General features: G+C 42.2%; 2 protein-coding genes across 2 annotated transcripts in view; one reads left to right on the forward strand and one right to left on the reverse strand.

The window, feature by feature from the left end:
• Positions 1 to 2,385, reverse strand: part of ADAM10 (ADAM metallopeptidase domain 10) — a 42,656-nt gene extending 40,271 nt beyond the window's left edge. Inside the window, exon 1 of the mRNA XM_068204090.1 lies at positions 2,086 to 2,385. Coding sequence (XP_068060191.1) covers positions 2,086 to 2,140 — 55 coding nt within the window. The 5' untranslated portion in view covers positions 2,141 to 2,385. The remainder of the gene's footprint in view (positions 1 to 2,085) is intronic.
• Positions 2,386 to 3,848: 1,463 nt separating this feature from the next.
• Positions 3,849 to 27,294, forward strand: part of MINDY2 (MINDY lysine 48 deubiquitinase 2) — a 33,291-nt gene continuing 9,845 nt past the window's right edge. The window contains exons 1-7 of the mRNA XM_068204094.1: positions 3,849 to 4,609; positions 12,084 to 12,141; positions 14,344 to 14,408; positions 16,916 to 17,074; positions 17,917 to 18,019; positions 18,572 to 18,714; positions 26,701 to 26,874. Of these exons, the coding sequence (XP_068060195.1) occupies positions 3,950 to 4,609; positions 12,084 to 12,141; positions 14,344 to 14,408; positions 16,916 to 17,074; positions 17,917 to 18,019; positions 18,572 to 18,714; positions 26,701 to 26,874 (1,362 nt within the window). The 5' untranslated portion in view covers positions 3,849 to 3,949. The remainder of the gene's footprint in view (positions 4,610 to 12,083; positions 12,142 to 14,343; positions 14,409 to 16,915; positions 17,075 to 17,916; positions 18,020 to 18,571; positions 18,715 to 26,700; positions 26,875 to 27,294) is intronic.

Raw genomic sequence — 27,294 nt, forward strand, 5'->3', positions numbered from 1 at the left:
CTTTATATCTAAAGACTATTATAATAGAATATGTAGAGTGTCTGCACAGTACACAGGCACAAGGCCTTGTATAATTCTGAAAGAGTTCAAACTTGGGTATCCCATAAAAATACTCCAATCTTAGATGAAACATGCAAACCCCTAATTATTTTTAAAGTGCAGATTAATGAAATCTCCAAAATTATTACTATTTAATACCTATGTGGCTTAAAACCAGACAGCTTTACAGATAAATGTAACTTAGCTTCAAGATCTGTGTAAAATTAACGAGACCAGATGCACTGTACATGAATGAAACGTAAATTGCTGGGGTCTTTTCAGTCCTTTCCAGTTTGCACTGCTCTCACTGTAACTTCTTTAAGAATCATGAACTTGTCCTTTCCACACAGATATTTATGCCTGCCTGGAAGGAAAAATACACAAATGAAGAACCCTATTTTTCAATAAATAAAAACATCTGCAGTATCTAAAACTCTAGAAATGTGCATACAGGTAAAATAGACCTTTCTAAACTTAAAAGTCTATTTTTAATTTAACACAGAACTATGGCAAATCTTTCATAATTACATTCAAACTTTTACCAAAAATGTTCTACTGGATATTTTAGAGATGTGCATTGGCACTATCACTAGATTTCTATCTAGCATTATTAGTCTTTCTTTAAAGATTTACCTGCACTGCTACACACCAAAGACATGTACTTCTGCCAACTGCTAGTGAGGTGTGCTTCTTAGTGCCCAGAAATGTTGGAGGTGCCCATTATTCTCTCAAAGAAAAAAATTAATAGGAATTTCTGAAATACATTTCATGAACTTTCTTCTATATATCCAGGGGACTGAACTTTATATTTCTACTACGACTTTTAAGGCACAACTGCCTGCCTGGAATTAAACAGTGAAAACAACCCTTACAACTAGTTAATTAATTAATTAGAGTTAGTTCTGTGCCAGCACCATTTAGTACAGAAAACAAAGACGCCTTGAAAGCATGCCAACAATTAAGTCTGAAATATCTCGATAGCTTACCAGAATTTACAAAGAAAAACCTAAATTCTTTGATGCACCCCACTACTAATCATCTAAATAACAGGATGGCTTCTGACCATGCAAATCACCCTGCTTTTTATCTCAAGGCTTAGCCACAAGTAGAACCTACTGAAGTTTCCCACAGTTTGATGTCACTTTTTGAGAATGTGTGGAAGACCAGCATTTAGCGCTAGCTTCTTTGTTAATAAACCTACACATTGATGCACACAGAGGCAGAGCCCAGATACATCAGAGGTGCCAAATGAAACAGAGGAAACAAGTCTTTATCAGTTGTTCCACCCACAGTTCTCTAGAAACACCCTCCCAAGTCCACCCTTTCCGAAACTCTTTCTCTGTACAAAGCAGAAACTATTTTCCCTGCCTTGATTTGACCAATTAAACATTACCAGGCGCAGTGAAGAAACCGCCCAGTTCCTAATGCCGAGAAACAATTCCTAACGGGAGCCGATACAGTTACACGTCCCCATAAACACAAGCGAGTTTTGCCCCGGCCTGGGAGAGCTGAGACCCCCCTGGAGGTCACGGTCACACTTCGGGAAGAACCCGGGCTCCTCTTTTATTTCCTTAAGCTGAACTTTCCGTCTGCCCGTCCTTCCTGGTTTCGGGGAGAGAGAAGCGGCCGCCAGAGCAGGGAGCCGGTGAGCGGCCACCAGGACCGGCGGGAAGTCCTGAGGGACGGAAGCGGAGCCGGGAAGGGAAAACAAACACAGCCGAGCGCGGAGAGAAGGACCTGAGGCGGAAGAAGAGCGGAGGGCAACTGACCCGGTCCTCGGCGGGGAAAGTCCCGGGGAAGGCGCGGGGGCACCAGGCCGGCCCCGGGCGGCGGAGGAGAGGCCCGGGCGGGCTGAAGCGGCGGGCGGAGCGGGGAGCCCGGCTGGCGGCCCAGCCGCGGCCCTGGCGCCGGGGCGCCCCGGAGAGCGGGGCCCGCCGCCCCCGGCCCCGAGCGCCGGAGACGGGGGAGAGAGAGAGGGAAGAAGGAGGGAGAGAGGAAGGGAGACGGCCCCAAACCAGGGCCCCACGAGGCCGGGCGGCTCCTCACCTCCAGCGCCCGCCGCGCAGGAGCACAGCAGGATTATCGTCCCCGCCAGATCCATCTCCGCCGGGCGCAGGCCCCGCCGCCGCCGCCGCCGCCTACCCACGGCACATCCGCCCCAGACCGGCGCCGGGCGGGATGGGGAGGGGCGAGCTGGGCGCCTCCCTCCGCTTTGTCCCCCGCCGCTCCGGAGGTCTGTTCCCGCCCACGGAACAGCCACGGAACAGCCGCGGATCGGCCGGGATCGACGGCTCTCCCGGCAGCGCTGCCCCCCCTCCCTCCCTCCGCTCCGCGCGCCGCCGCTCCCTCCGCCCGCGCGCGCGCCCGACGCCGCCGGCGGGGCGGGGCCGCGGGACACGCCCAGAGGGCGCGGAACGCCCCGCCCCGCCCCGCGCGCAAGGGGGCGGGACCCGGCGGAAGGGGCGGGTCCCCGTGGGCACGCCCTGGGGCGGGGCCGCGGGATGGGCGGGGCCGCGGGATGGGCGGGGCCGCTCCCGCCGCTTCCGGCGCGCCCCGGGGCGGCGCAACGGAGCCATCGGCGCACCGGAGTACGAGCACAGCGCACGGGCTGCTGTCCTTTGTCCCCTTACCGGATACATGGCTTTTCCTTGCAGAGAACGAACTTACTTTTAGAGATTTGCTCTGGTTTCCTTCATCCCCTTACCAGACACACAGTTTTTTCTTGCACAAACTAATTTACTTACTTTCAGAGTTTTATTTTAGGTCACCGACTTCTCCCGATGCTCGCTCTACATGTTCTGAAGTGTTGCAGTATCCCCACTGAACAAGACTTTGTCATTCTGAAACTGTCTTGAACAACTTTCACAATTCAAGGGTACAGGAAAATCCTTCCGTGGAAATACAAATGTGAGACATCTGAACAAAATGTTTCCTCCCTTGTTTGTCCTAATGCTAATTCTTCCATCAACTGTGCCACCTCAAAGATTTGATTTTTATATTAGAGTTTGTGCCAAGTTTCTCAGTTTAATGTCAGCCCTTTATATTTGTGCTCTTCCTGTTGCCGTGTCAGAATAAAAAACAACTTCCTTCTGAACACTGATACAGGTGAGAGAAAGTGTTACGGAAATGCACATAGAATGCAAAATTACAGTGAACGTACCTCAGGAAAGGCTGCAGAAGTTGATGCAAGTGTTTACAGACTTCAAACTAGAGAGCTGCCGAGAATAAAAGGAGAGGCTATATCCTTATCATCCCAAGACTATTTACAATTTGTGATTAAAAGCTGAAGATTTTTGCAGGGAGAGGAGAGGTTCGCCGGGGTAAAGTCTGAGTAATACACCCACATTAATTCTTACAGGATCACAGAATGTTAAGGTGTTGGAATGGATCTTAAGGAACATTTAATTCCAGTCCCCTGACATGGACAGGGACACCTCCCACTAGACCAGGTTGCTCAAGACCTTATCCAACCTGGACTTGAACACTTCCAGGGATGGGGCATCTGCAGCCTCTCTGCAACCTGTGCCAGTGCCTCACCACCCTCACAGTAAAGAATATTTTCCTAATACTTAACCTAAATTTCCTATCTTTCAATTAGTCTATACAATTAAATTGCTGAAGTCATCTATTATACTCGCCACAGCCGTATTTTTTATAGTACGACTGTCTAAGAAACCGCACCCTCGGCAGGGCCGGACTCACCTGTTTTCCTCCCCTTCCCGCTGCCCGCCCCGCCCCGCCCCGGGGCCCCCCCGCCCCGGGCCCCGCCGTGACCCGCGGCCGCTCCCCCCCCGCCCGCACGTCCCCGGCGGGGCGGAGCTGGCGCCGCTGCTGTGATGGCGTCGCGGGCGTTGCGGGCGGAGGCGCAGCCGCTGCGGTGCCAATAGAGAGCGGAGCGGCCGGGCCGGGCATGGAGAGCCTGGCGCAGCCCCCGCCGCCCCCGGGCTCGCTGCAGACGGGCGGCGGGGGCGCTGCCAGCCGGCTCCGCCTGGGAGAGGCGGCGGCGGGCGAGGGCGGCTGCAGGGAGGCCGAGGAGGGCGGCGGGCGGCGCAGCCCTTCCCCTCCGCCGGCCCCCGCTCCCGCCGCGGCCCCTCGGACCGCGTCCCCCTCCCGGGCCGCGGAGGGTGGTGAGGCGGCGGAAGGCGCGGGGCCGGCGGTGCCGGAGAGTCCCGGAGCGGCGCCCGCCTCGGAGAGCGGTCCCGCGGGAGCCGGCTCCGGGAGCAGCGGCGCTCCCAGCCCGCCGGGGGAGGAGTCCCGCAGCCTGGACTCGCTGGAGTCCTTCTCCAACCTGCACTCCTGCTGCCCGAGCAGCTCCGAGCTCAACAGCGACGCCGACGAGGCGGTGGCGGCGGGGGCCTCCTCGGGGGGCCCGGCCCCGGAGCCCGAAGGGGACAGGCCGGCGGCGGGCTCCCAGCTCCTCTCCGCTTCCAAGGAGCGCTTCCCTGGCCAGTCGGTCTATCACATCAAGTGGGTCCGCTGGAAGGAGGAGAACACGCCCGTCATCACCCAGAACGAGAACGGCCCCTGCCCGTTGCTGGCCATCATGAACGTGCTGCTCCTGGCCTGGAAGGTACCGGGCGGGCGGGCGCCATGGCGGGGCCGGGCGGGCGGTGCCGCTCGGGCAGCGCGGGCGGCTCGTGTGGCGCCGGCCGCGTTCGGGGCTCCTGAGCCGTCACGGCGTGAGGGCACCGCGGGAAGTTTGTGCTGTTTAGGACAAGGACGTTGTCGAGAACGCTGGAGAGGAACTTCTGGCAAGGGCATGTGGCGGTAGGACAATGGGGAATGGCTTTAAACTAGCAGAGGGCAAGTTTAGATACAAGGAGGAAATTCTTCCCCGTGAGGATGATGAGGCACTGGCACAGGTTGCCCAGGGAGCCTGTGGATGCCCCATCCCTGCCAGTGTCCAAGGCCAGGTTTGTTGGGTCTCTGGGCTCCGTGGTTTAGTAAAAGGTGTCCCTACCCGTGGCAGTCGGGTCTGGGACTTGATCTTTCAGGTCTCTTTCAACCCAAACCATTCCGTGATTCTTTCAAGAAATATTTCAGGCTTTTTTCTGCTATTAAGCACATGTCTCACATATAGAACTTGGAAAACAAATACTGCCGTGCAGTATGTTGCCAATATACGACTTAGATGCTGCTGCCGCATACAGACTTACTTCGTTGTCTTAAAACAGAAATAAAATATCTAGATGATGTTTACTAACTTGAACAATATATAACATATAATAGCTTACTGACGCGTACAGGTTTCTAGTAAGATTGCTATTTATAGCACTAAGCACATAAGTGGTATTTTTGGAAAATATGTTATTTTCATGTAATAAAGTATATGTAGAGTTGTACAAAATGCAGAATTGTACAAAATACGGACTTGTACGACTAACTGCCTGAGTAAAAGGGACACATTCATACAGTTATGCAGTATAGATTGTATTTAAATTAATGAATAACTCAGGTAGTAATCAAGTAAGCTTTGAGACCTGGAAGGTCTTGTGCTCTGTAGCCATTGTGGATGGGACTTCCCATAGTCTTAAAATATTTTTTTCCCAATCTTTTAAGTAATTAAAATCTAAGCCATAATGTAGTTATAAACATGTCTATGTGAAAGGAGTATGTGTTGGAGGACAGCTGTAAGGTTGTGTGCATTGCAAAACAAGGATGAGGGGCAATTCAGCCCCGGAAGACTGAAAAGCTGATAGAATAGAGTCCTGAAATAGGAAAGCTTTACTGGAATAGCTTTTATGTTGTAGTAGCAAGTGGAAGAAATTTGGAGAGGTTCACAGTGTGACAGGTTACTTAGGAAAAGGTCAAAATGGAAATATGTTATGAGAAAAAATTTGTTTAGATGCAGGTGGAAATTTGTTTAGATGCAGAAGATTAATGCTCTTGGTTGAGTTACAATTTCTACACATTTTTCTGACCAAAATAGCTCAGACATCAGAGGGAAAACTCTGCTGGGTATTTAAGCATTAGTAAAAGCAGTAGAGGGAAGTTGTGTGTGACTTTAAGGTATTGCCTTATGTAGGTTCTGCTATCCTCAAGAGGGTGTGAGTGTTGTCACAGGCTTCAATATTGAACACTTGCTTTCTGTGCTCCCTCTTTAGCGACTAGGGGTGACCTGAAAAACTTGCCATTCCTTACCATTTTGGAGGGGGGGGGGCATTAAAAAAAAAACCCTGTTAGTTACAGGATCTTCCTTTTTAATCTTTGATTTAATGAAAGATGTAAATGGGACAGCATTGGTGCTGTTGTTTGAATTCAAGTTTTTGGAGGTTTTGCTCCTTAACGTTTTTCCTTTTCCCTCTGCTGCTGCTCTCCAACCAGAATTTTAACTGACAATCTGCTGGGATCAAATATTACATTAGTGAGAATTAAGGTAATACCCAGTTTTATAAATAGGCAAAAACCAAAATACCCCTTGGGAATGCCTTACTGTTTCTTATTGATTAGATTACAGGAAGTTTTCTATAGTTCTATGCAAAACCTCAGCAGAATTTACATGAGTTGCAGACAGGCAGCTAATCTGGTGAAACTGTCATCACTGGTAAAACTGCCATTATTTACTGGCTTGAGGGTTTTCCTGTTATTTGGTTATATATTGTAGTTGCTTGTAATTGATTTTCCTAAGTACTGCCTCTACAAATTGGCCTTTCTTTTTCCCAGTTCATAGTTGAGAACCACGTTCATAGTGCTTGGGGTGGCAGCTCATCTGTACATCACTGACAGCAGCTTGCTACGTGTGAGGGCTGAGGATGGACATCCACCTTCTCGCTCCTCCTGAACCAAGATTAACACTAGACTGGGTCAAGTAGTTATAATTTGGGAACAAAAAGGCAAACTGAATGATGAAAACAGGCAAAAGTGAGAATACCATAGTAAATATTAGGTGAAAAGAAGCTACATGTAATGGGAAAAAAGAGCATAAGAAGGAGGTGAGGAAGAAAAATAGAATCACAACAAGTTACGCAGTTAGGCTTTGGGTTCTATTCCCTGTATTAGCCATCATTTTTCCTTTTTAGAACTCTGTCCTGACAGGGTTGAGAGTTCTGGTCATCCTGTGGATAGATCTGGTCTCAGCCAAATTAAGTGCAGTACTGGTTTGGCAGTTGGGGTTTTGGAAATTCTGAAGTAGTAACACCCACTGTGACTGTTCAAATTCCATTTTGAAAATACCAGATTTTGGAGCTAAACTTGTGATAAAACTGCTACATCTCTTTTATCCACTACTTTCAAAGGATACATAAAACTTTGAGGTGGCAGATTGCAGAAGCTGTATTTTAAATATTAAAATTATGAATTACTTTTCTTTTGAAGTGTTTTTGCAGTCTGCCTGTCTAAGTGTAACTTGCAGTTTAGCCTGTACAAGGGAGGGCCAAGGAGTTCTGCTACAGGAGTGTTAGAGAAATGTTCTAAGAAGAAAAACAAAAGCACTGTGATATCAACTTGGAAAAGTAGCTGTTGTGCAAAACAGTGTCGGAACCACTTAGACTTGTGTGATGGAAATGAAGCAGAGGTAGAGATTGAAACAAGCATTTTTAAATATATGTACAAGCATGAGTTATGTCGTCTGATGTAGAATAGTGTGGGACACTGTTTTTCAGCTTCTTTAAATCTGGAGATTGCTCAATTTTAGCTCAGGCCTGTGGCTCACTATGTGGTTAAGCTTAGCAATGCAAAGTTGGCTTTTCTAAGTGCCTTTTTGTGATCTTTGTTAGATGTAGTTCATGCAACGCTTTCTGGTATTTCATTAAATGTAATTTGGGGTGGGGGGAATGTGGCAATCATCAGATGCTAAAAGCTTAGTGAGAGTGCCATGTGATTGTGCTCTGTGATTCCTAGGTAGGATGTGATGTCTTGTAGCTGAAGAACTCTGAACCTTAACATGTCGCACAGAAATGACATATCTGAAATGTCCAGGGAAGATTTTGAAACATAAAATAAGCAAAGGGAAAACATTATACAGTTAGAATATAAATAATATTAATATTGTCTTGAGAAGTGTGTGCATATGGAGTATCTTGTCCCTATGTAGGAGAACAGTGATACTGCGTATTTGAAAATGTCTTTGAAAGTTTTTTGTGTCATAATCCTCTCAACAAACGGAAGGAGCTGTGTTTTCTACACACCTAGTTCTACTAAAATTTTGGAAACTTTCAGAACTGTATGAATTACCTATTTAGGTATCATAACAATTATGTAAGTAAATGTTATATAACCATTTTCTTGCTTAGATGTATCCAAACTGACATGCAGAGAAGAGGTAGAATAAAAAAATTCTACTTAGAAAGTCTTAATATCAGTTTTTCTTTAAAAGGGCCCTTTTGAGAGGAGCTGAGCACAGTAAGCTCCTGCTGATCTCCACTCGGTTTGTCAGAGGCTGCAGTGGTGGTGCCTGCTCTGGGGACTGGCACCGGCCCTTCGCACGTGGTGTGCTGTCCCTCGCTGCCCGCCGGAGCTGGCACAGATTGCTCAGCGGGGCCCTGGCAGCTGCCCTTCCTCCGGCACCCGTGGGACGAGCTGAGCGCGCAGGTCCGGCCTGGAGCCGTGCCCGGGCACAGCAGCGAGCCCGCTCCCAGGGCTGGAGCTTACCTGCCTGAGGGGGCACGCTGAGGACGTGGAGTGGCAGCACACGCTCCCAGGGCTGTCGTGTCACGGGCTCAGGAAGCTGTTCCTGCCAGGCCAGGGGCACTTATTTGCAAAGAATATTAATTGTTTTTTGTCAAAGCTGCTTGAAGGTACCCATACCTCTCTGGAACACTGTGTTCACAGGAGTCGCATGTTTTAGATAAACATGTTTTGAGACTATAAGTCTTATATAATACTTATTATATAAGCCATTAGAAATTTTCTTGGACTCTTTTGATAGTATTTTCAGAAGTGTTATCCTCTGTGCATGACTGTATCACTTAATTTTTTTAAGCCCTTCTGTAGTGTGGAAGAATACAGTGGAAAATTAGTATTATGTAGTTTTGGGGTTTATAGTCCAATTCTTAGAAACTGTAAGTTTTATTAGACAATCTATTCCATATGAAAATTTGTTCACCACTCTTTTAATTAAAATAGGCCTCAACTATATATCATGCTGTAGTTGTGTGAGAAGGATTAAGTTTCCCACTCCTGAGTGTAGGAAGTAAAATGTAGCTAGAGTTAGAAAGAGACATCAGGATGAAGGACCAGGAAACTGCGGTAGAGGGGTACAGGAAATGGGTGGGAGTTGAGGAAATGCATTTTTCCTAAAATGTGGAGTTGATGTAAAATCTAGCAACTCAACATTGAAACCTATTGTGAAAATGTGTCCCTCAAAATAATAGATTGTTATGGACAACAGCAGCTTCTACTGCTGTTGCTTACATTGTTTTCTTCTGTTGATTTATCTGGATAATTACTGTGGTTCTCTATGATGTTTTACTCTCCCTTAAGTCCTAAGGTATTTTTCTCTCCCATTTCCTCTTCACTGTACATTTCCTGTCGCTTAAGTACTTGCAATGAAGCTCTGAACAGCTGGGAAATGTCATGTTCTCTCTATAGCCTTAAGTCAGCTCTGTTCAGAAGTACTTAGAACTGTGTTGGAACCCCATTAGCCCACTTTAAAGGTGTGATCAAGGTCCCACTACACATGCCAGCCCTAAAATTATGCTATGAAGAAACCAATTAACTTTGCTTAGCATTTAATCAAGCAGTTAATTTTGAGATACAGCTTGCTAAAATATCCAGCTTTGAGAGATCCTGGAAATATGAGTAAAACCACTTTGTTTTTTCTGCAGTAAAAAAATAAATGGTTAGCTTTACAGTTGTGAGGGAAAGTTCCATTTGTTAACCAGTGATATAAATAGTATGTTGTGCTATTTGTACATAGAGCTTAAATATAGGTGAGCTTTGTGCTTTAGAGTTGGTGTTTGTCATATAAGCATGCTTCTAGAGGTTCCAAATGTGATGCAGAGCAGAACCCCCCCAAGCAATGCTGGCTGAGCTGATACAAATGGTTTAAATAACTAATAAAAAGAGCTAACTTCAGTCCTGAAAGAATCATCACAGGAGCCCAGTTAACAGTTGAGGGAGCGGTGCTGATTTTCCTTCATGTTGTACTGGCTGGCGCATGTGTGCTGTAGCACTTCAGGCAGGGCTGGTGGAGGTGATGCTGTTCTGTGCCTTAGGGGCTGTGATGAGCCCTGGCTCAGGGGTGTGCACAGCTAGTTTGCTAAGACTTGAATGCTGCCAGTCCCAACTGTGAGTTTAAGAAACAGCTTTTTGAACTTGTAGTCCTATTGTTTACATGGCTTAATTCACTTTATTTATGTGAATACTCAGTATGAATATTGTGAAAAGATCTAAGAGTATGAAAGCATTTAACCTAGTGAGCATTAGTTTCAGGAAGAGTTCTGTAAGTTACAACCAGTTGTCATTCATTTAATATTTTCAAAACACCATGTACCCATGCATGCCTGATTTTTCTTCTTTAATTCCTTTCCCAGATCCCAGTACTACCAGCTTCTTTTTAAGCCCACCATCTCTGGGTTTATCAATGTGTGGCATATGTCAACTCTAACCCCAGTAGGGACGTATTTCTTAGAGTATAAATAAGAAAGCCATATAAACTTGGGTCTCTTTCTTCTTCCAAATTTAATGAAATTTCTTGTGAATTCACATATTTTACACATTTACCTATTGTCAAATATAATTAAAATTGTTAAGACAGATATAGCCCAATCACACCTCATTTTCCCTGCAAAGTTATTAAAATAGCTCAGTTTTCATACCGAAAACCCTCTCCATCACAATGTGAACAAAGTGGTGTGTTGCTATACTGTATATTTGAGTTTGGGGTGCTGCATCAAATGCTTTATGTAGATTGCTCGTCCATCTCCTGGTTTTCTACTTCTTCCTTCTCCACAACCAGAAAAGTAGGTGGAACCTATTAAATCTCAACCATGAGTTAACAGTCTCACATCATGTCTTTCTATATGTGTCAAAGACAGCAGTGATCAGTATTGAGGAACTTGATTTAAAAATTCCTGATATAATAAATACCTTTTCTAGACTTTGAATGGCAAGATGTTGGAGGGAGATAGGATGAGAAAATTAAAAACTGAAGAGAGCTTAAAAATCAGTTCCTGAGACAAACCAACCCCAAACCCTAGAAAAATAAAATTCACATTTATGCAGAGAAAAATTGAGTGCACTATGTTTAAAGTGTGTATCCTCCTGTGGTATTTCTTCAGATTGCCAGAAGCATGTCCTTGTATGTGTTTGTGCTTTGCCTGTTGCATTTCTTCCTGCAGTAAATGGAAGTGTTCAACCAAAATGTTTACCCAAGATGCTGGAAGAGATAAGAACGCCAGAAGCTTTTAGCTCTGCCAGGGTGGTTCGTTTTAGCACGTGATGATGGTGGGAGTAGATCAGGGAAGAAGGGAATAGAATATTTACCACAGAGTTCTGTGTGTCTAGTCTGCTCTGTGTAGGGTTAAACCAAATGGTTAAACCTTGGAACGTGAACATGGGATGAGAGGCTGGGAGGTCATTTCCTTGTACCTGCACAAGTCTTTGGCTTCTCTGTCCTAGCAGCTACGGACACTAGATCCTTTGGAGACTTTGTACACAGGAACTTTTTGAGCTAATACTCAAAATTAATACTCTTAATAATCAATACTCCATTAAGAATTTTAATGAAGGTAGGGAGTCAAAGACTTGAGGGGAAGTTTTCTTAACAGTTTCCAGTCTGAGTGCTTGTAGTTGAGCCACTGCAGTGAGTGGTGTGAGCTCCTGTGAAGTGAAGGGGGATGCTGGAGAAATGTTTTGGTGGGGGAAGGGAGCACTATGCAGAGACGTGCAGCTGGGAGAAAGTGCTGTGTGCATGTGGTTTCTCTAAAAACCAAAGTGCCTTTTTAATCTCTTCTTGTGGCTGCTGTTTAGTAGAGGTCCAGTATGCTAATGGCCTTATAAACAGGTGAGGGAAATGTAATCAGAAGTCTTCTGTCTAGAAATACCATGCTTTTTAAATGGTAGTGTTTTGGTGTTTTAAAGAGAATATACTTTTACTTTGACAGATTAAACTGCCACCGATGATGGAAATCATAACAGCTGAACAGCTGATGGAATACTTAGGTTAGTAATTGCAATAAATCGCTTTCACTTGTATGTTGTACTTTGTAGTGCATAATAACATAGAACTGTTTTGTGTATTTACTATTTTATTCCGCTCTTTATTTGATTCCAGAAAACTACTTACAGTATTCAGTTACTCATGCTTTTCCTTAAGTGTTTTTAGAAGTTTTCTGCACTGCTTTCCAAAGTGATTGATCTAGTTGATGCCATCGGTACGGCTCAGTGCACCAACACATTGACAGATTTAAAATTATTCGTGTCTCTTACAGTGTTGTTTTATTGTAGTTGACAGAATGTAGTAATTCAACTCTGTCTTTAATTGTCTATAGTAACTCTAATCCTTGGAAGTATGACCCAATTAAAATAACAAGAAAAATTAATGTAGTCCTCACAGTGATTGGGGTCTCATTTGCAGGTAATACTCTGGTATCATATTCAGTGTTCAGTAAAACTGCAGCTCTTTGTATCTGACGGGGCTGGAACTTTAATAACCCTGATGATCCAGCTGTTAAAAGTGCAGTTGTGATAGTACTTAGGCTGCATGTGCCACTTTTCCTTCCCTTGAAGCCTGACTAATATAAAATGATAGAACTTAGTAGACTAGGTTTGATTTTTCTTAAGCAGGAGAAAAAAATCCTTATGATATTGTCTTTCTTTTTGCTTGTAAAGAAAGCAGCTTTTTCTTTTCAGAAGTAAATTGCTTACTCTTCTGGTTAAAGAAAAAAGTTGGCTACATAATTTTCCCAAAAAAATAAGAAATCTTGCTCCCTAAACATTTCTTATAATTGCATTGATGACACAATACTGTCTGAAGTCACTACATAATTCCAGTTTTCTAGATGTGTATTCTTTCTTAAAGGCATATTTTAGCTTCTGGAATTATCTTACTAAATTGAATAATAAATCCATGGTCAAATTATTTAAGTTCCTATTCACTGAACAGTATTAGCAGTTATAGTTCTTCTACAGCTGAAAAAAAAAGCCAAAACCAACAAAACAGCCTTTAACCACTCTCAAGTTAAGAGTATAAACTAGGGAACCTATAATGATATTTTTCTGAGTTTAGTAATGGAACAAGGGAATAAGTACAAAAACACTGAAATAAAATCTGGAAAGTGGATACTAGTCTCTAAAGATGTTATGAATCTTGAACCTCAGTGTGTTGACTAACTATTAACTAATTTATTACCTTTGTGTTGTAGACAAAGGTGGAATACATGTGTTGTGGTTTAAGCCCAGGCAGCCCCTTGCTCACTCCCCTATCAGTGAGATCAGGTAGAGAATGGGGCGGGTAAAAGCCAGAAAACCTGTGGGTTGAGTTAAAGACTCAATATAGGGAAAGCAGAGCAAAACAGGGAATTAATTCACTGCTTCCCACGGGCAGGAAAGTGTTCAGCCACCCTGTCACACGTGGGGACTTGGGAAGGAAAACACCATCCATTGCTCCAAGTGTTCCTCTTTCTTCCCCCCACTTTATATACTGGGCATGATGTCAGCTGGTCGGGAACATCCCTGTGCTCAGTGGGGGTCACCTGTCCTGGCTGTGTCTCCTCACAGCCTCCTGTGCCCCCTCAGCCCTCACCAGCGTGGCCCTGTGGAAAGCAGGAAGGGCTTGGCTCTGAGTGAGCCCTGCTGAGCAATAGCAAAAACATCTCGGTGTTACCAGCCCTGTGTCCAGCACAAATCCAAAGCACAGCCCCACACCAGGCACTGTGAAGAAAGTTAACTATATTCCAGTCAAAGCCAGCACAACAAGTTTATAGACTTACTGGTGTATAAAACATGGCAAAACATTCACAGTTATCAGTCAGGATAAGCGGTTGTCTTTTTAAATTGTGTACAGAATTACATACCTTACTGTGAACCGTTTGACCTTTTTATATTTTCAAGCTGAGGCAAGAGGAAGGTTAGTTTTTGAATAGTGAAGAGATTGGTATGATACCCCAAGAGATTATGAAATGTTGCTTCAGTAACAGTGTTGGCCATTTGAATTTTATTTCTTAATATGATCTTACTAAGTTTTTATATTCATATTTTACTCCATAATTATAATTCAGGTTATAAAACAATGTGATCTCATTAATTTGGTAGAAATCTTCAGTTGTGGTATTCATTATCAGTCAGCTTCATTCAGAAACCTATATAGAAATGCTGAAGCTTTGATTGTGGAATAAATTTAATTTCATTTTTGCTTTCTTTTAGGAGACTACATTCTTGACGCAAAACCTAAAGAGATATCTGAAATTCAGCGACTTAATTATGAGCAGGTAAGGAGCTGCTCCTCAAACACAGTTGCTTATGTCTGAGGAAACTAAAACTACATCTCACCTAGGGTTTGTTACCTTGTTAAAAGCCAGAAGCATACAGACCATTGTTTGTAGATTGTTTTTGTCTGGGCTTGATGTAGAGTAATAATTTTATATATGTGCTATTGGGGAAGAAAAACTCAGTATCTATTAACAGAAGACACTTTTTCCCCCCCCCCGTTATAAAATAGCACTAATGAAGTAAAATGGGTTTTATTGAGGAAGTGTAACACAAAGGTTCTAATAGAAGTATATAAGAGGGTGGTTGCTTTTTGAAGTCTTTTGTTGCATGTCCTTCAGTTGCTCTGTTGAGTGGTGCCTGCCAGAGTTTCTCTGAGGTTGTAAATGGAGTAAGAGAGATCTGTGTTCTTAATTGTGATAGACAAAAAGAGGTTGATCCCGTGTTATGAAAGGCAATATTATTTGCACTGGCCACTATTTATGTGTCACCACTGAATTTTTTCTCTACTGAAGATAATGCTATTCATTTTAAAAATTGTTGATTTAGTATATCTTTTCCAAGCTCTGTCTGTAGTCATAGCTGGTTTTTTTGTTACTCATGGAAAAGTGAATTTGAATTTTTTAATAGGTATAAGGATTCAAGGTAGTTCTGTTTATTCTTAGGTCATTTTTTCTTGTTCTCATTCAGTGTTGAAAGCCAAATCAAGTAACTTGACATTGATTTGTATCAGATTTTAGGAATTACTTTTGTAATAATGAAATTGGCTATTTTTTTCCACACAATTCTGTGTTGTAGAAGGTTATAGCTATAATCAGCTTATAGGAGGGTGATGAAATGTCTGGTGAAAGTACAAAATCTATAGCTTTCTTATGCTCAGATATATGGGTTTACTATATAAATGTCACATACCTGAAGTTTTTAACCATGTGATTTCAAAGAAGCCTTCTGTTCTAGAAATCTTCTAAATTGCTTTGAAGGTATGGAAATAGTTAAAGTGGAAGTGATAATGTTGAAATTGTAGTGAGAAGCTTCTGTGGTTTTCTGGTCCATTTGATGTAATCCTGCTTTGTTTGCAAAGTAAACATTAACAAAATAAATGCAGCTATTGTCTGTAGATGTATGGTCTGAATTTGTAGATGGCTAGTGCTGACTTACTACGGACTTCTTATTCAGCAGAGTAAGATTATGGCAAAATTTCTTTCAAAACAGACAGGTTTTTATATTTGATATCTGGTCCCTCCTAATGACATGCTCTTGTTAATGTGGTTTGATTTGCTTTTGAAGTGATAAAAACTTAAAAGGTGAGAATTACTTCAACACCTTGCTAAATTCTAAACCTTGTGACAGCAAAGTTGTCAGTAAGATGAAGCAACATGTAGTAAGGTAGTGGGAGCTGTTCCATTCCTGATCGTGGAAACTTGACAGAACAGGGCAGTTAAAGGGCTACAGGCATTAAAACTCTGATTTGTAGCAGCCATGCTCAAGTGCAGATTCTGATTAGAAGACAACAGAAGCAGCTGTCCTTAACCATCAGTAGTTTGTCTGTGGATCTTTACTGTCTCCATCTCCTGTCCAAGCTGTATTTCTGGTCTTTGTCGTGCTATTTTCCCATTGTTGTAAGCCTGAATTCCTCTTAACAGAATGTTGCAAAACCCAAAAAATCCCAAACAACTAAGTGCCTCAGTTTCCCCAAATATTTTGCACAGACTTTCTGGCTGTACTCTTGTGGACTTTTCTCACTTAGTGCAAAATTCTTTTTCCTGCATGTTGGGAATTTTTTTATCTGTTGGTTCAAGATAACTGTCTCACAAAGCACATTTTCTTTGGCTCATCTTTCCTTTCTGTGATTGGAACTTCATAACTTGATAATTCTCCTTAGGATTCCATTAGGATCACTACTATAATAAGTGCTACTTTCATTACTTGTTTTGACAGTAGAATCTACAGGCCATTAAAAGGTATGCCCAAAACAAGATAGAAAAGGGTTTATTATTAAAGAAAAAAAGTGGCGAACAATTAAGATTCTGATTCTCGGTACTGAACCCTGAAATTAGAGTTGGCAAGTGGGTCTGTGTAGATCATTCATTATGTAGTGACAAGTACTTCAGCCTGACTTGAAAGGGAAGGCTTAAAAGGGGAGAAGAAACCTCAGGAAAAGTCCCTTGAAGGTTCCCTTATAATTCAGTTTTCATGCTGACATCTGGCTTGTGGCTTTGGGAAATAGACCTAAAAGCAATCAGAACTGCCTCAAATTAGTTTATGGGTGTAAAAGAAGAAACAATCAGATAGAGGTGATTGGAGGGAGGTTCTTACATTTCATGTATCTTCTGGCACAATGTGTAAAGTGAATGTGCATTGAAACATTTGTTTAGGTAATTTACCCTTTAAAATGTTTTTTTAAGTGTTGAGTTGATGAATACTAAATGATGAAGGGTTACAAGAGTAACCACCAAATGTACAAAGCTCTGTTGGGTCATCTGTTCTTTTTTTTTCTTTCTGTTGTCAGAATATGAGTGATGCAATGGCAATTCTGCATAAGTTGCAGACGGGTCTGGATGTCAATGTGAAGTTCACAGGTGTCCGAGTATTTGAATACACACCTGAATGCATAGTGTTTGATCTTCTTGATATCCCCTTGTACCATGGATGGTTAGTGGACCCTCAGGTAACTTACTCTGTTTCAGTTATTAAAAAAAATTGTTCTGAATGTTATTGGTGGGAGGGGAGGTATTTGCAAATTTTAACAAGTCAATAATGAATACAGTAATGAATTTTTTTAATCTAGTCAGAAAAATTGAGAAGTGAATACAGACTGTGTGTTTATTTAGTGCAGGAACTTTGCAGAACCTGGGTCTATAGTCAAACTACTTTAAAAGCCTTCTATGACTCTGTAAAGGAGAATTGTTTTTCTGAGAGAAGTAGCGAGTTGCCCCAGATACGGTGTCACAGTCATCATTTTTGAAAGATTATTAGAGAACTCTTGGAAGGAATACAAAGTTACTTTCCTCCTTTTTTAAATTCTGATTTATTAGTCACTGCTATTACTGAGAAATGAAGATGGTGGAACTGGTTATAGAAAACTGCATCTTTAGCAAACATGTAATATATTTTTAATTATATCATTTAATAAACAATAAAGTGGTATTGTTTGCTTAGCGGGAAACTGGTGAATTTGGCTGGAATAATAATGCCTAAGAGTTTTTCTTTTCATGCCTTGTTGTTGAGGGTTGCTGTTCTCTTACCCTGGCCCAGCTGATCCAACTCATGGTGTGCTCTCTATCTGCCTTAGATTTTGATGCTAAGGGTTAACTGAAGGATTTAAAATAGGATCTGAAACAGCCAAATGTGTAACACTCTGGGCTAAAATGTTTTGGCCTAGATTTTTTAAGGGGATAACATCCTGTCTTTATTGAATTCTTATTGTCTCCATAGTAATTGCCACTGGCTTACACCTGTGTTCTGTTCTTCTCAAAGATAAATTCTCCATGTTGTTCCTTTCTCCTGCAGGTTGCTGACATAGTAAAAGCAGTTGGTAACTGCAGTTACAATCAGCTGGTGGAGAAGATCATTTCTTGTAAACAGTCAGAAAACAGTGAACTGGTTAGTGAAGGTAAGTAATGTTTTTCTGTATTTTATCAAAGTATGTGCCCGCCAAATCTAAGTTATGTATTTTCCATGTGGGTGATACTGAGTAGAGATACAAGTGGGAAGAGCTGCATTCTGTGTGCTGAGCTGCTTTCCCTGGGCAGGCACACAGCACTGTGCTTGTCTTCTCAGCTTCTCTGATGCATACTCTTGATCTATTTAATACACATTTTCAAAAGCTGGCAAGAGCTTCCCCTATTGTAGCAGCATTCAGATTTCAACTTAGCTATCTATTGTCTCCTATAATTGGAATATTAATTATATACTCCATTACAACAAGGAAAAATATGAGTAATATTAGAAGTGAATATAGCATTTGTGAAGATTGGAAGGTTTGTTTACAATGCTGTGGTTTTAGAACTTTGAAACTTGTTGTCCCCTCTTTTTATGTGTTCCCTAAATCTTGTGATAATATGGGGATGTAGGGGGAAGATAGGAAAAAACCTACTATTGCTACCAGGTCTTAGATTACCAAGTGTGTAATAGACACACATAACAGTATGTTTTGCTTTTGTAGGGTTTGTAGCTGAGCAGTTCCTCAATAACACAGCTACACAGTTAACATACCATGGACTGTGTGAGTTGACTTCAGCTGTCCAGGAGGGAGAGCTTTGTGTGTTCTTCAGGAACAACCATTTTAGCACCATGACCAAATACAAGGTACATCCAGCATTACTGTCTTTATCGTTGTGTTTTGTGTTTCAAAGCAAGTCATGGTTTTCCACAGTCTTGAAGCAGAATTAATTTCCAGGTTGTTATATATAAATATGGCTGACAGTGAATGTAAGGTCTGTAGCAAACGTTACTAAGGAATTATTGATTATAGTGGTTTAGTCACTGGCATCCATTACTACTTTAAATCTTCTTGTAGCCTTTCCCTTTATGTTCAGTTTACTCCCTGTGTTAACTCTTTGTAGTTATGTATAGTTATGTACACTTCTTACATGGCTTAAATTTTCTTGCAGTTTATGGTTGGCCTAATAAGGATACTTTAATTAATTTCAGGTTTCTGAGGATGTAAAAGTTTGCATTACATTTGGGCCAGTAGATGAATAGGTCTATATGCAAAATCCCAAACATCTGGAGAAGTTGAAATGAGCTACAATATTGGTTCCCTTTGTTAGGGAAGAGAATTTCTTTTAATTATTTTTTATCTTTATCTGGGGAAGCAAAATGGCAGCAGTTGTGAAAGGAGTATTCCAGGATACAAAAAGCAAGTGTCAGCTTGGTTAGTGCTTCTGGGACTCCTTCCTCCATGGAATGGAGAATCTGGTTTGGCAAGTTTGCATTCATTTATGGAGCATCTTCTTGCTAAAACAACTTTACTTTTGCTAGGATGGTAGTGTAAGAGGTTTTACCCTTGTATAGGAAGCTTAAAATTATGTTCTGGTTATCTGTTCTTTAATAAGACTTTTAATTCCATGTACACTTGTGCTTAAGAATTATGGCAATAAAAGCAAAAAAAAAAAAGAAGAGGTGTGTAACATGCAAAAAAGTTAAGAAACCACTGTTTTTGCCATTATATGATAATGTCATATACCTCATGTGAATGACACTTTCATTTGTTACTACTAGTCCTTTTTTCCTCCCTCTGTTAATCTTGACTGTCAGTGCTAATCTTTGGCATTTTGAGTAACTACTCATAAGCTGAACTAAAGGTCTGAACAGTCCTGATAAATAATGATTAACTCTACAAGCAGGTAACATTTGATTTTCTGATAAGAGTACATCTGAGATCTGTTTTAAATCTGTGTATACAATGCCACTTGCTTAAAGCAGTAGGGCAGGTAAAAGGATCTTTCTCCTCCCTTCTTCCATTTAAATAACCCAAAGCTTTGAAGTACATCTGTGTGGTCACATATTTCCTGATGCAGCTCATTTAAATCACAATTTTGAGTATAGTTTTTTCCCTCTCTGCTTTTCTAAATTTAGTTCTTGGATTAGCTGGTGGCAGCTTGTACACTGTTACACACTTTCATTATGGAATGGGGCGGGAAGAATAAACCCCCACCTCAACGTAGTTTGGTTTTAAAAAAGAAAATAGTAAAACTACAGATGTACTTTCTGGGTACAACTGGTATCGAGAGGTGCAGGTGCTCTTTTACTTTGTTTAAAGGCCATTCCAGACAAAATACATAAATCCTCCTGGAAAGAATGCATTTTTGTGCTATTGTTAAATCCTGTAAAATAGTATTTGTATTAAATACAGTCAGTGGGTATCACTTTGACCTGTGGATTATAAATACAGATCAGTTTTGTAAAACATAGGCTCTTTGTAGTCTTTTGCAGCCCATTATTACATTAAAGGGTAGGACCTGGTGTGTGTCTGTGCTTTATCAGCTTCATACTTGCAAAGATTTACTTTTCAGTTGAGATCCTTTTTCCTTACAGAAATAAAATACAACACTTCAATGAGTTAAATATCCTCAGCCAATATTAATAATACAGAACAGGTTAAGGCAGTGAGTAAAAATCTGTGTCTTGAGTTTTACCTGTAAGAACTAAATACAAGTCCTAAGAAATATAAAGTTAAAATATTTGAAAATGAGTGTGGTTTGTATATTTAAGGTTTGTTGCTGCTAAGTCACAGTGGTTGTAATCTTGTGCTTTTTGAGAATTCTTAGAATTCTGAAATGCTAAATTTTTAAATAGAGGTCATTATTCTTGTCTTTCACCGTCGTTACGGTGAATGACCTTGTAGTTAGTGTTTAATTACCATGTTATTTACATGTTTTAGTTCCTGACGTTATTGCTTCTAAACAGTGTTCACTTCGATTTGGATTTCTTCTGAGTGGTACATGGCAGAATCTGAGATATCAAGAAACGTTTTAATAGAGACAGAAGATAAGTTTTAAATTGATGTTTAAAGACCAGCAACAACTCTTTTGCCTCCTACCTACCCAGCTGTTTGCAGTAGCTATATGTCTAGGGGGTCTTTTGTATCAAGTCAGAAATAGACTTAACTTGGGCTTTTAGCCAAGATTAGCTATCCAGAAATTTTTGGCCCTCCAGGATACTCATGTGAGTGCCAAATGCATTGCTGCTGAAGAGCTGAGATGTTTTTCAACTGCTCCGCTCTTTCCATCTCCTGGGTTTAATGCTCGCTCTGCAGATGGAGTTTCCTCACGGTTTGAGCAGTAGTCAGCAGTAGCTGGACCATGGAGAAAAGTCCATCCATTGGCAAAACTGGAGACACAACATATGCCAGGGGAAGTGGAGGTATAGAACTTCTAGGGCAAGAACGATGCAATGATTTTTTCTCTTTCTCTAATACTGCCTTTCTCTCTTTCCCCTCCAAACCAATACGTGGAAACGTATAAATAAATAAATAATCAAAAGGGAATTACACGTTTAATAAGTTATGTCCATGTAATAAAATAGGTGTATTTTTAGAAACACAGCTTAAGTAATTAGTGATTATTATTCTAATTAAGCTAATGCTTAAACTTTTATTTGACAGCTTTAATGTACAGCTGATACAAGGACCTGTACACTGGGGATAAATTTTTTAAGTGCAGTGTGGGTTTTTTAAGGCTGATATTTTAGTGAAAGGACTTGGATTTCCATACCTTGTCCATTTGCCCAAGTAATATTTTTTTTCTACTTCCTGTCCCTTTAATTGCATACTAATGGTCTTGGCTCATGTGATTATACAGTCTTAATTTTCAGCAGTTAAAAATGGATTTTATTTTTTTGCCTTTGCTTTTCATTATGCAGACAATAAATACATCAAATGATAATTCCCTAGGTCAAGGAAAAACAGGACTGTAAAGAGGGGCTCAGTTTGGTGAGAAGATCTTAGTTCAGTTGGAATGTTCTTCCCACAGACTTGTTTGTAATAGAACCTGCGTTCTTTACTGAAAAGTATCAAGACACCTGTTTGGATTTTTAATTATGTGTGTTTCCTGCTTTATAAATGTTGTGTTTCTGCTTCAGAACTCAACAGATACTTATATTCCAATTCAAAGTGTATTTCATAATTGCACTTTTTCCTTGGACATTTAAGATTGGCACATTAGAGGCAATTAATATAACTGCTTTAAAATGTTTATTTTTCAATTTCTCAGTAAGTGTACAGTTCTTATGCTGAGGGTTACTCTGAATTCAGTAATACATACTTTCTTTAAAAAAATCTTTTTAATATTAGTATATCTGAACGTTTTAACTATTAGAGACAATTAAAACAACACTCATTCATCAACTTAAAACATCGTCACAAAAACGAAGGGATCTGATCCAGAAGTCCAAGAGAATATGTACATACTATTCAAAACATAAGGCTTAAAATGTTTGTCTTTACTGTATGAAGCTATTGGACAGGTGTTTGGTTTTCTTTTTCAGTTTTCTGAATTGCTGGAAACTTGGTAATTTGCATTAGAACAAGTAGTTTAAAAATATTAATTATTTAATCTGATTATGAAATTATCCAAGGAAAGGACATCTAGTAACATCCCCTGTAGCCTGTATTTGTGCATTTCAGAGAGGGGTTTTTTTGTGCAAGCCAGAAAACTGAGAGATCCCTGTTTGGGAGAATAATCTTGCTTTATCCTCAGCTTTATTTCACGGTTTTTATATGTGAAACTATAAAATCTGGGCACTGGTCTACAGTATCTAAATATCGATTCTTAGGATAAATGATTCGTCATAACTTTGTTAAAGTAAACTGTGTCTACAGTAGTTGTACACTTGGGACTTGCATCGTTTCACTCCGTGTACTACAGTTAGCAGTAGATACTTTTGCTGTCTATTACGTGCTGGTATTTTGGGGGCAGTGTTAACCCATGAGACTATTTGTTAAAGAACCCCACATTTAAAAACAAATCTAAAAGATAATCTGGTAGTGCTCTAGAAGTGGCCAGTTTCGGTTTTTCTGAGGGTAGGAACATTTTGTAAAGCGCGACAGCTGTTCTCGGCGAGGGGCATTTGAAAGCCATTTATTTCTGTGTGCGTTGGTTACCTGAGTGGCCCGAGCTCGGCGTGCTGCTCGCCTGGGGAGCTGCGCACAGGCGGGGCCGTGTCCCCGTCCCCCGGGGCCGTGTGTCCGTGTCCCGTCCCCCGGGGCCGTGTGTCCGTGTCCCGTCCCCCGGGGCCGTGTGTCCGCGTCCCCGTCCCCCGGGGCCGTGTGTCCGTGTCCCGTCCCCCGGGGCCGTGTGTCCGTGTCCCGTCCCCCGGGGCCGTGTGTCCGCGTCCCCGTCCCCCGGGGCCGTGTGTCCGCGTCCCCGTCCCCCGGGGCCGTGTGTCCGCGTCCCCGTCCCCCGGGGCCGTGTGTCCGCGTCCCCGTCCCCCGGGGCCGTGTGTCCGTGTCCCGTCCCCCGGGGCCGTGTGTCCGTGTCCCGTCCCCCGGGGCCGTGTGTCCGTGTCCCCGTCCCCCGGGGCCGTGTGTCCGTGTCCCCGTCCCCCGGGGCCGTGTGTCCGTGTCCCGTCCCCCGGGGCCGTGTGTCCGTGTCCCCGTCCCCCGGGGCCGTGTGTCCGTGTCCCGTCCCCCGGGGCCGTGTGTCCGTGTCCCGTCCCCCGGGGCCGTGTGTCCGTGTCCCGTCCCCCGGGGCCGTGTGTCCGTGTCCCCGTCCCCCGGGGCCGTGTGTCCGTGTCCCCGTCCCCCGGGGCCGTGTGTCCGTGTCCCGTCCCCCGGGGCCGTGTGTCCGTGTCCCCGTCCCCCGGGGCCGTGTGTCCGTGTCCCGTCCCCCGGGGCTGTCTCCGTGTTCCCGTCCCTCCCAGCCAGCCCCGGCCCGCGATGTGGAAGTGCCAGGGAAGGGCGGTTGCTTCCTGGCCGCGGGCGCGGCCCGGCTCGGTGCGGGCGCGGCCCGGCTCGGTGCGGGCTCGGTGCGGACGCGGCCCGGCTCGGTGCGGGCTCGGTGCGGGCTCGGTGCGGCGCGGAGGTCGGAGGGTCAAAGGCTTCTCTCGGCTCCCAGGCAATCCTTGCTGGCTCTGGGTGTGCCGCTCAATGTGGCCTGTGCCTTTAGCGATGGGAGGAGAACGTGCCTGGCATTAAAACTGTGCCTACAGAGCCTGTCTGTAGATAGGGCCTCTATTCTCTTGTTGCAAGTGGAAGAACAAACCCATGATGAGAGGCTACATTACAGCTCTTAGCAGAAGAGCCAACTCCTCTTACTTTATATGGAATTATTGCCAAAGGTTCCATGAATATTAGCAATATTGTGAGGGTCCTGGTTGGGGTTTTTTGTGGAATCCAATTTAATTGTACTAACATGATGTAAAGATCAGAGAAGTTGGTTAAAAATAAGGGAAAGATGACTGGATCTCTGATGTCCCATTTTCCTTTCATTCCAATAATGTGACCAGGAGCACTGTCCCTTATCAGGTACTGTGTTTGTTGATTTGCTAAGCTTTGTTCAAGTAAAGCACAATGGTTGAAGGTGTGCAGGTCTTAGAATTGCAGTGGTGGTGTTCAGGAAATGTGGTGATATGTAATGCAGTTTATTACCATTCATTAGGGAGCTGAGTTACATTTATTTTTTATTATTTACTTTAATGTAACATTTTTACAATCAGTGTTCAACTGAGAAATTCTTACAAAGAACATGAATTTTATTTAAGATTTGAAACAGGGCTCTATTTCAAACAAGTGTTAGCTTTAATCCATCCTTAAAAGCTAGATTCTAGTTCTGTGAAGGCAATGATATACCTTCATATTTGTGTGTGGAGAAAATTAAGCTTATAATAGTTTGGAGATAGGAAAACCAGTATTTTCACAATTTCAGTACTACTAAGCTACACAGATTATGGGCTGCAATTAAAAATGTATGGCATAATAGATGAAAACATGAAAGACACACACACCACGCCCTTTTTTAGGTTTTGAGTCAATGTACTGTTCAAAATAAAACTTAAAAGTTCTAATACATTTTATCTTTAAAATTCTGGGATTTTTTTTACATCATTTTCAAGACATTATATACAAAATGTTGTAAAATAGGTACTTTGTGCAAACTGGAAACATTGGGAAATTACTTCCTTTTATTTGCTTCAGGTAATTTTAAGTGTCAGGAGAGGAATATCTTTCAGTTCTTAGGCAGGTTTCCAAGGGACAGATGATTTCTTAGATCGTGTTACGTGATCAGACTTGTTGCTGACACTTGTATTTATGTCTGTGAAGCCCCCTGTGCTGGTTAACTCCCATTCCAAAGCTTGAACATACAGTAGAACAAAACCTGTTTGGTTTTGGTTTGGGGTTTTTATCCACTCTATTTGGCCTTGTGTATAAGTGCCTGTCATGGCATTAGGGAATATTGGAATAATTACTGTATGTGAGTCTTTAAATAATATTTTTGTTACGTCAAGTGACCTCCCAGCCCCAGGAGGGGCAGCTGTAAACAGAGAGGGATTGCCCAGACGTGAGTGGAATTTCAGTATCTCCCTCAGAGAGTTATTTATTGACTTCAGAGGAGTTCTGTATGTGTTGAGTATGGACAGTTTCCATTTCTTGCCTGTTTAGCCTGAGAAATCATTAGAACAGGATCTGCTTCTTGCTTTGGTACAACTTCAGCACAGCAATCTTTGAGAACCCTTTGTGTGCTGCTGGAATACAAATACCAAATTTTTTGTGGATGTCACAATAAACTTGATTTTTACAGCTAAATCACTGCTACAAGTTTTGTATTGAGTGTCTTGATCTGGTACATTCAGTCATACTAATGGGAGCTTCAGTCTTAATATGCTCTGTGGTCAGTAACAACACTCTTGATTTGGAGTATAATCCTAGAAACATGATAAAAAAGGTAGGATGAAATACACGGATTGATTTAAATGGAAACTTAAATGGGTATTTTATGCTGCTTTGCTGTCCCTCAGACATGCAGCACCATCTCTTTTACTTGGAGACTACTTCAGTTATTTCCCTTTGATTTCAGCTCCTCTCCACTCCTTCATCCTAAGCTTGCATTTCATTCTTCCAGTGCAGGTAACTGCACTTGTTAGCATTGTCCCCTTCACTCCAGACCAGCCCATTTTATACTTTCAGACTTTGAAATCAAGAAATTTGGCCTTATGGAACTGTAAAATTATTACAATGCCAACAAAAGCAATTACTGGTAACAAGTGAAAGCAAGAATCTTAAATTTAGAGCTTTCAATTGACAGAGACGTCAAATTCTATCAAAACTCATTATGAAACATGAAGTCTGAGATGTGGCCATTTTGAGGTAATGCCTCTTGGATTGTTTGGAAAGATCACCTTTGTCTCCATATCTTACCTTTGGAATTTAATGTGATTACTCCTAGGATATAATGTTTTTGTTGCCGGGTTTTAAGTCTACTTCTTAGGTGTGTTTCTAAAGAGCTGTCAAGGTATATAGCTTGATATATATTAATATAATTCATTCATGGATAATATATTGATATTTGATATTAATTTCTAATCAATATGAGTTTCCATTAAGAATAAAGAGTTGCAAGATGGAATACAGAAATGGTGTGGATGTTAATTTAGCAGTGAATACTACTGTCTGGTGGTTTACTACTGTATGCTGATTTATTTAATTACTAAATGTGCTAAAAACTAAATGAATGTTTTATTGGAATGCAACATTTGTATCATTTCTTCTACTTAGACTGTTAAAAAGTTTGGGTTTTTGGTTTTTTTTTTTTTTTTTTTTTTAGTTTTACAAGTTTTCCTTGTTCTTCTGTGTAGGGTCAGCTGTACCTGTTGGTGACAGACCAGGGCTTTCTTACAGAAGAGAAGGTTGTGTGGGAAAGTTTACACAATGTGGATGGTGATGGGAATTTCTGTGACTCTGAATTCCACCTGAGGCCTCCATCAGACCCTGAAACTGTCTACAGAGGGCAGCAGGATCAAATAGATCAGGTACTGGATTTCTGCCTTTCCGTTGTAAGTTTGTACTGATTTTTAGTCATATTTATGTGTAATTCCACAGATGTGTATGCATGTGTGTGTACTCATGCATATCTGCGACTATAAAACTCCTTTAGGTAATTAGACTGGGGCTCCCAGAAGGGCCACTGGAATGAATTAATATGGTTTTGAGGGAGGAAAAGTAAGACCAACTGAGTAGTTTGGAAAATGGGATTTTAATCTCTCAGAATCCACTTCTGCCAAGTCCTCACTCAGGTGAAATGTCACCTCTGTTTTGTATATGGAAACAGAAGCAGACTGTGAAATGTCTTCCTACATAACAAACTCTCTTCAGCTCATTAAGATTGTCATAGCTGAACTCTGCCTTCTGCTGCCCACTTGGCTGAACGTAGGACAGACCCCACAGCAGAC

This window comes from Anomalospiza imberbis, chromosome 13, assembly GCF_031753505.1.
Source record: "Anomalospiza imberbis isolate Cuckoo-Finch-1a 21T00152 chromosome 13, ASM3175350v1, whole genome shotgun sequence".
Lineage (NCBI taxonomy): Eukaryota > Metazoa > Chordata > Aves > Passeriformes > Viduidae > Anomalospiza > Anomalospiza imberbis.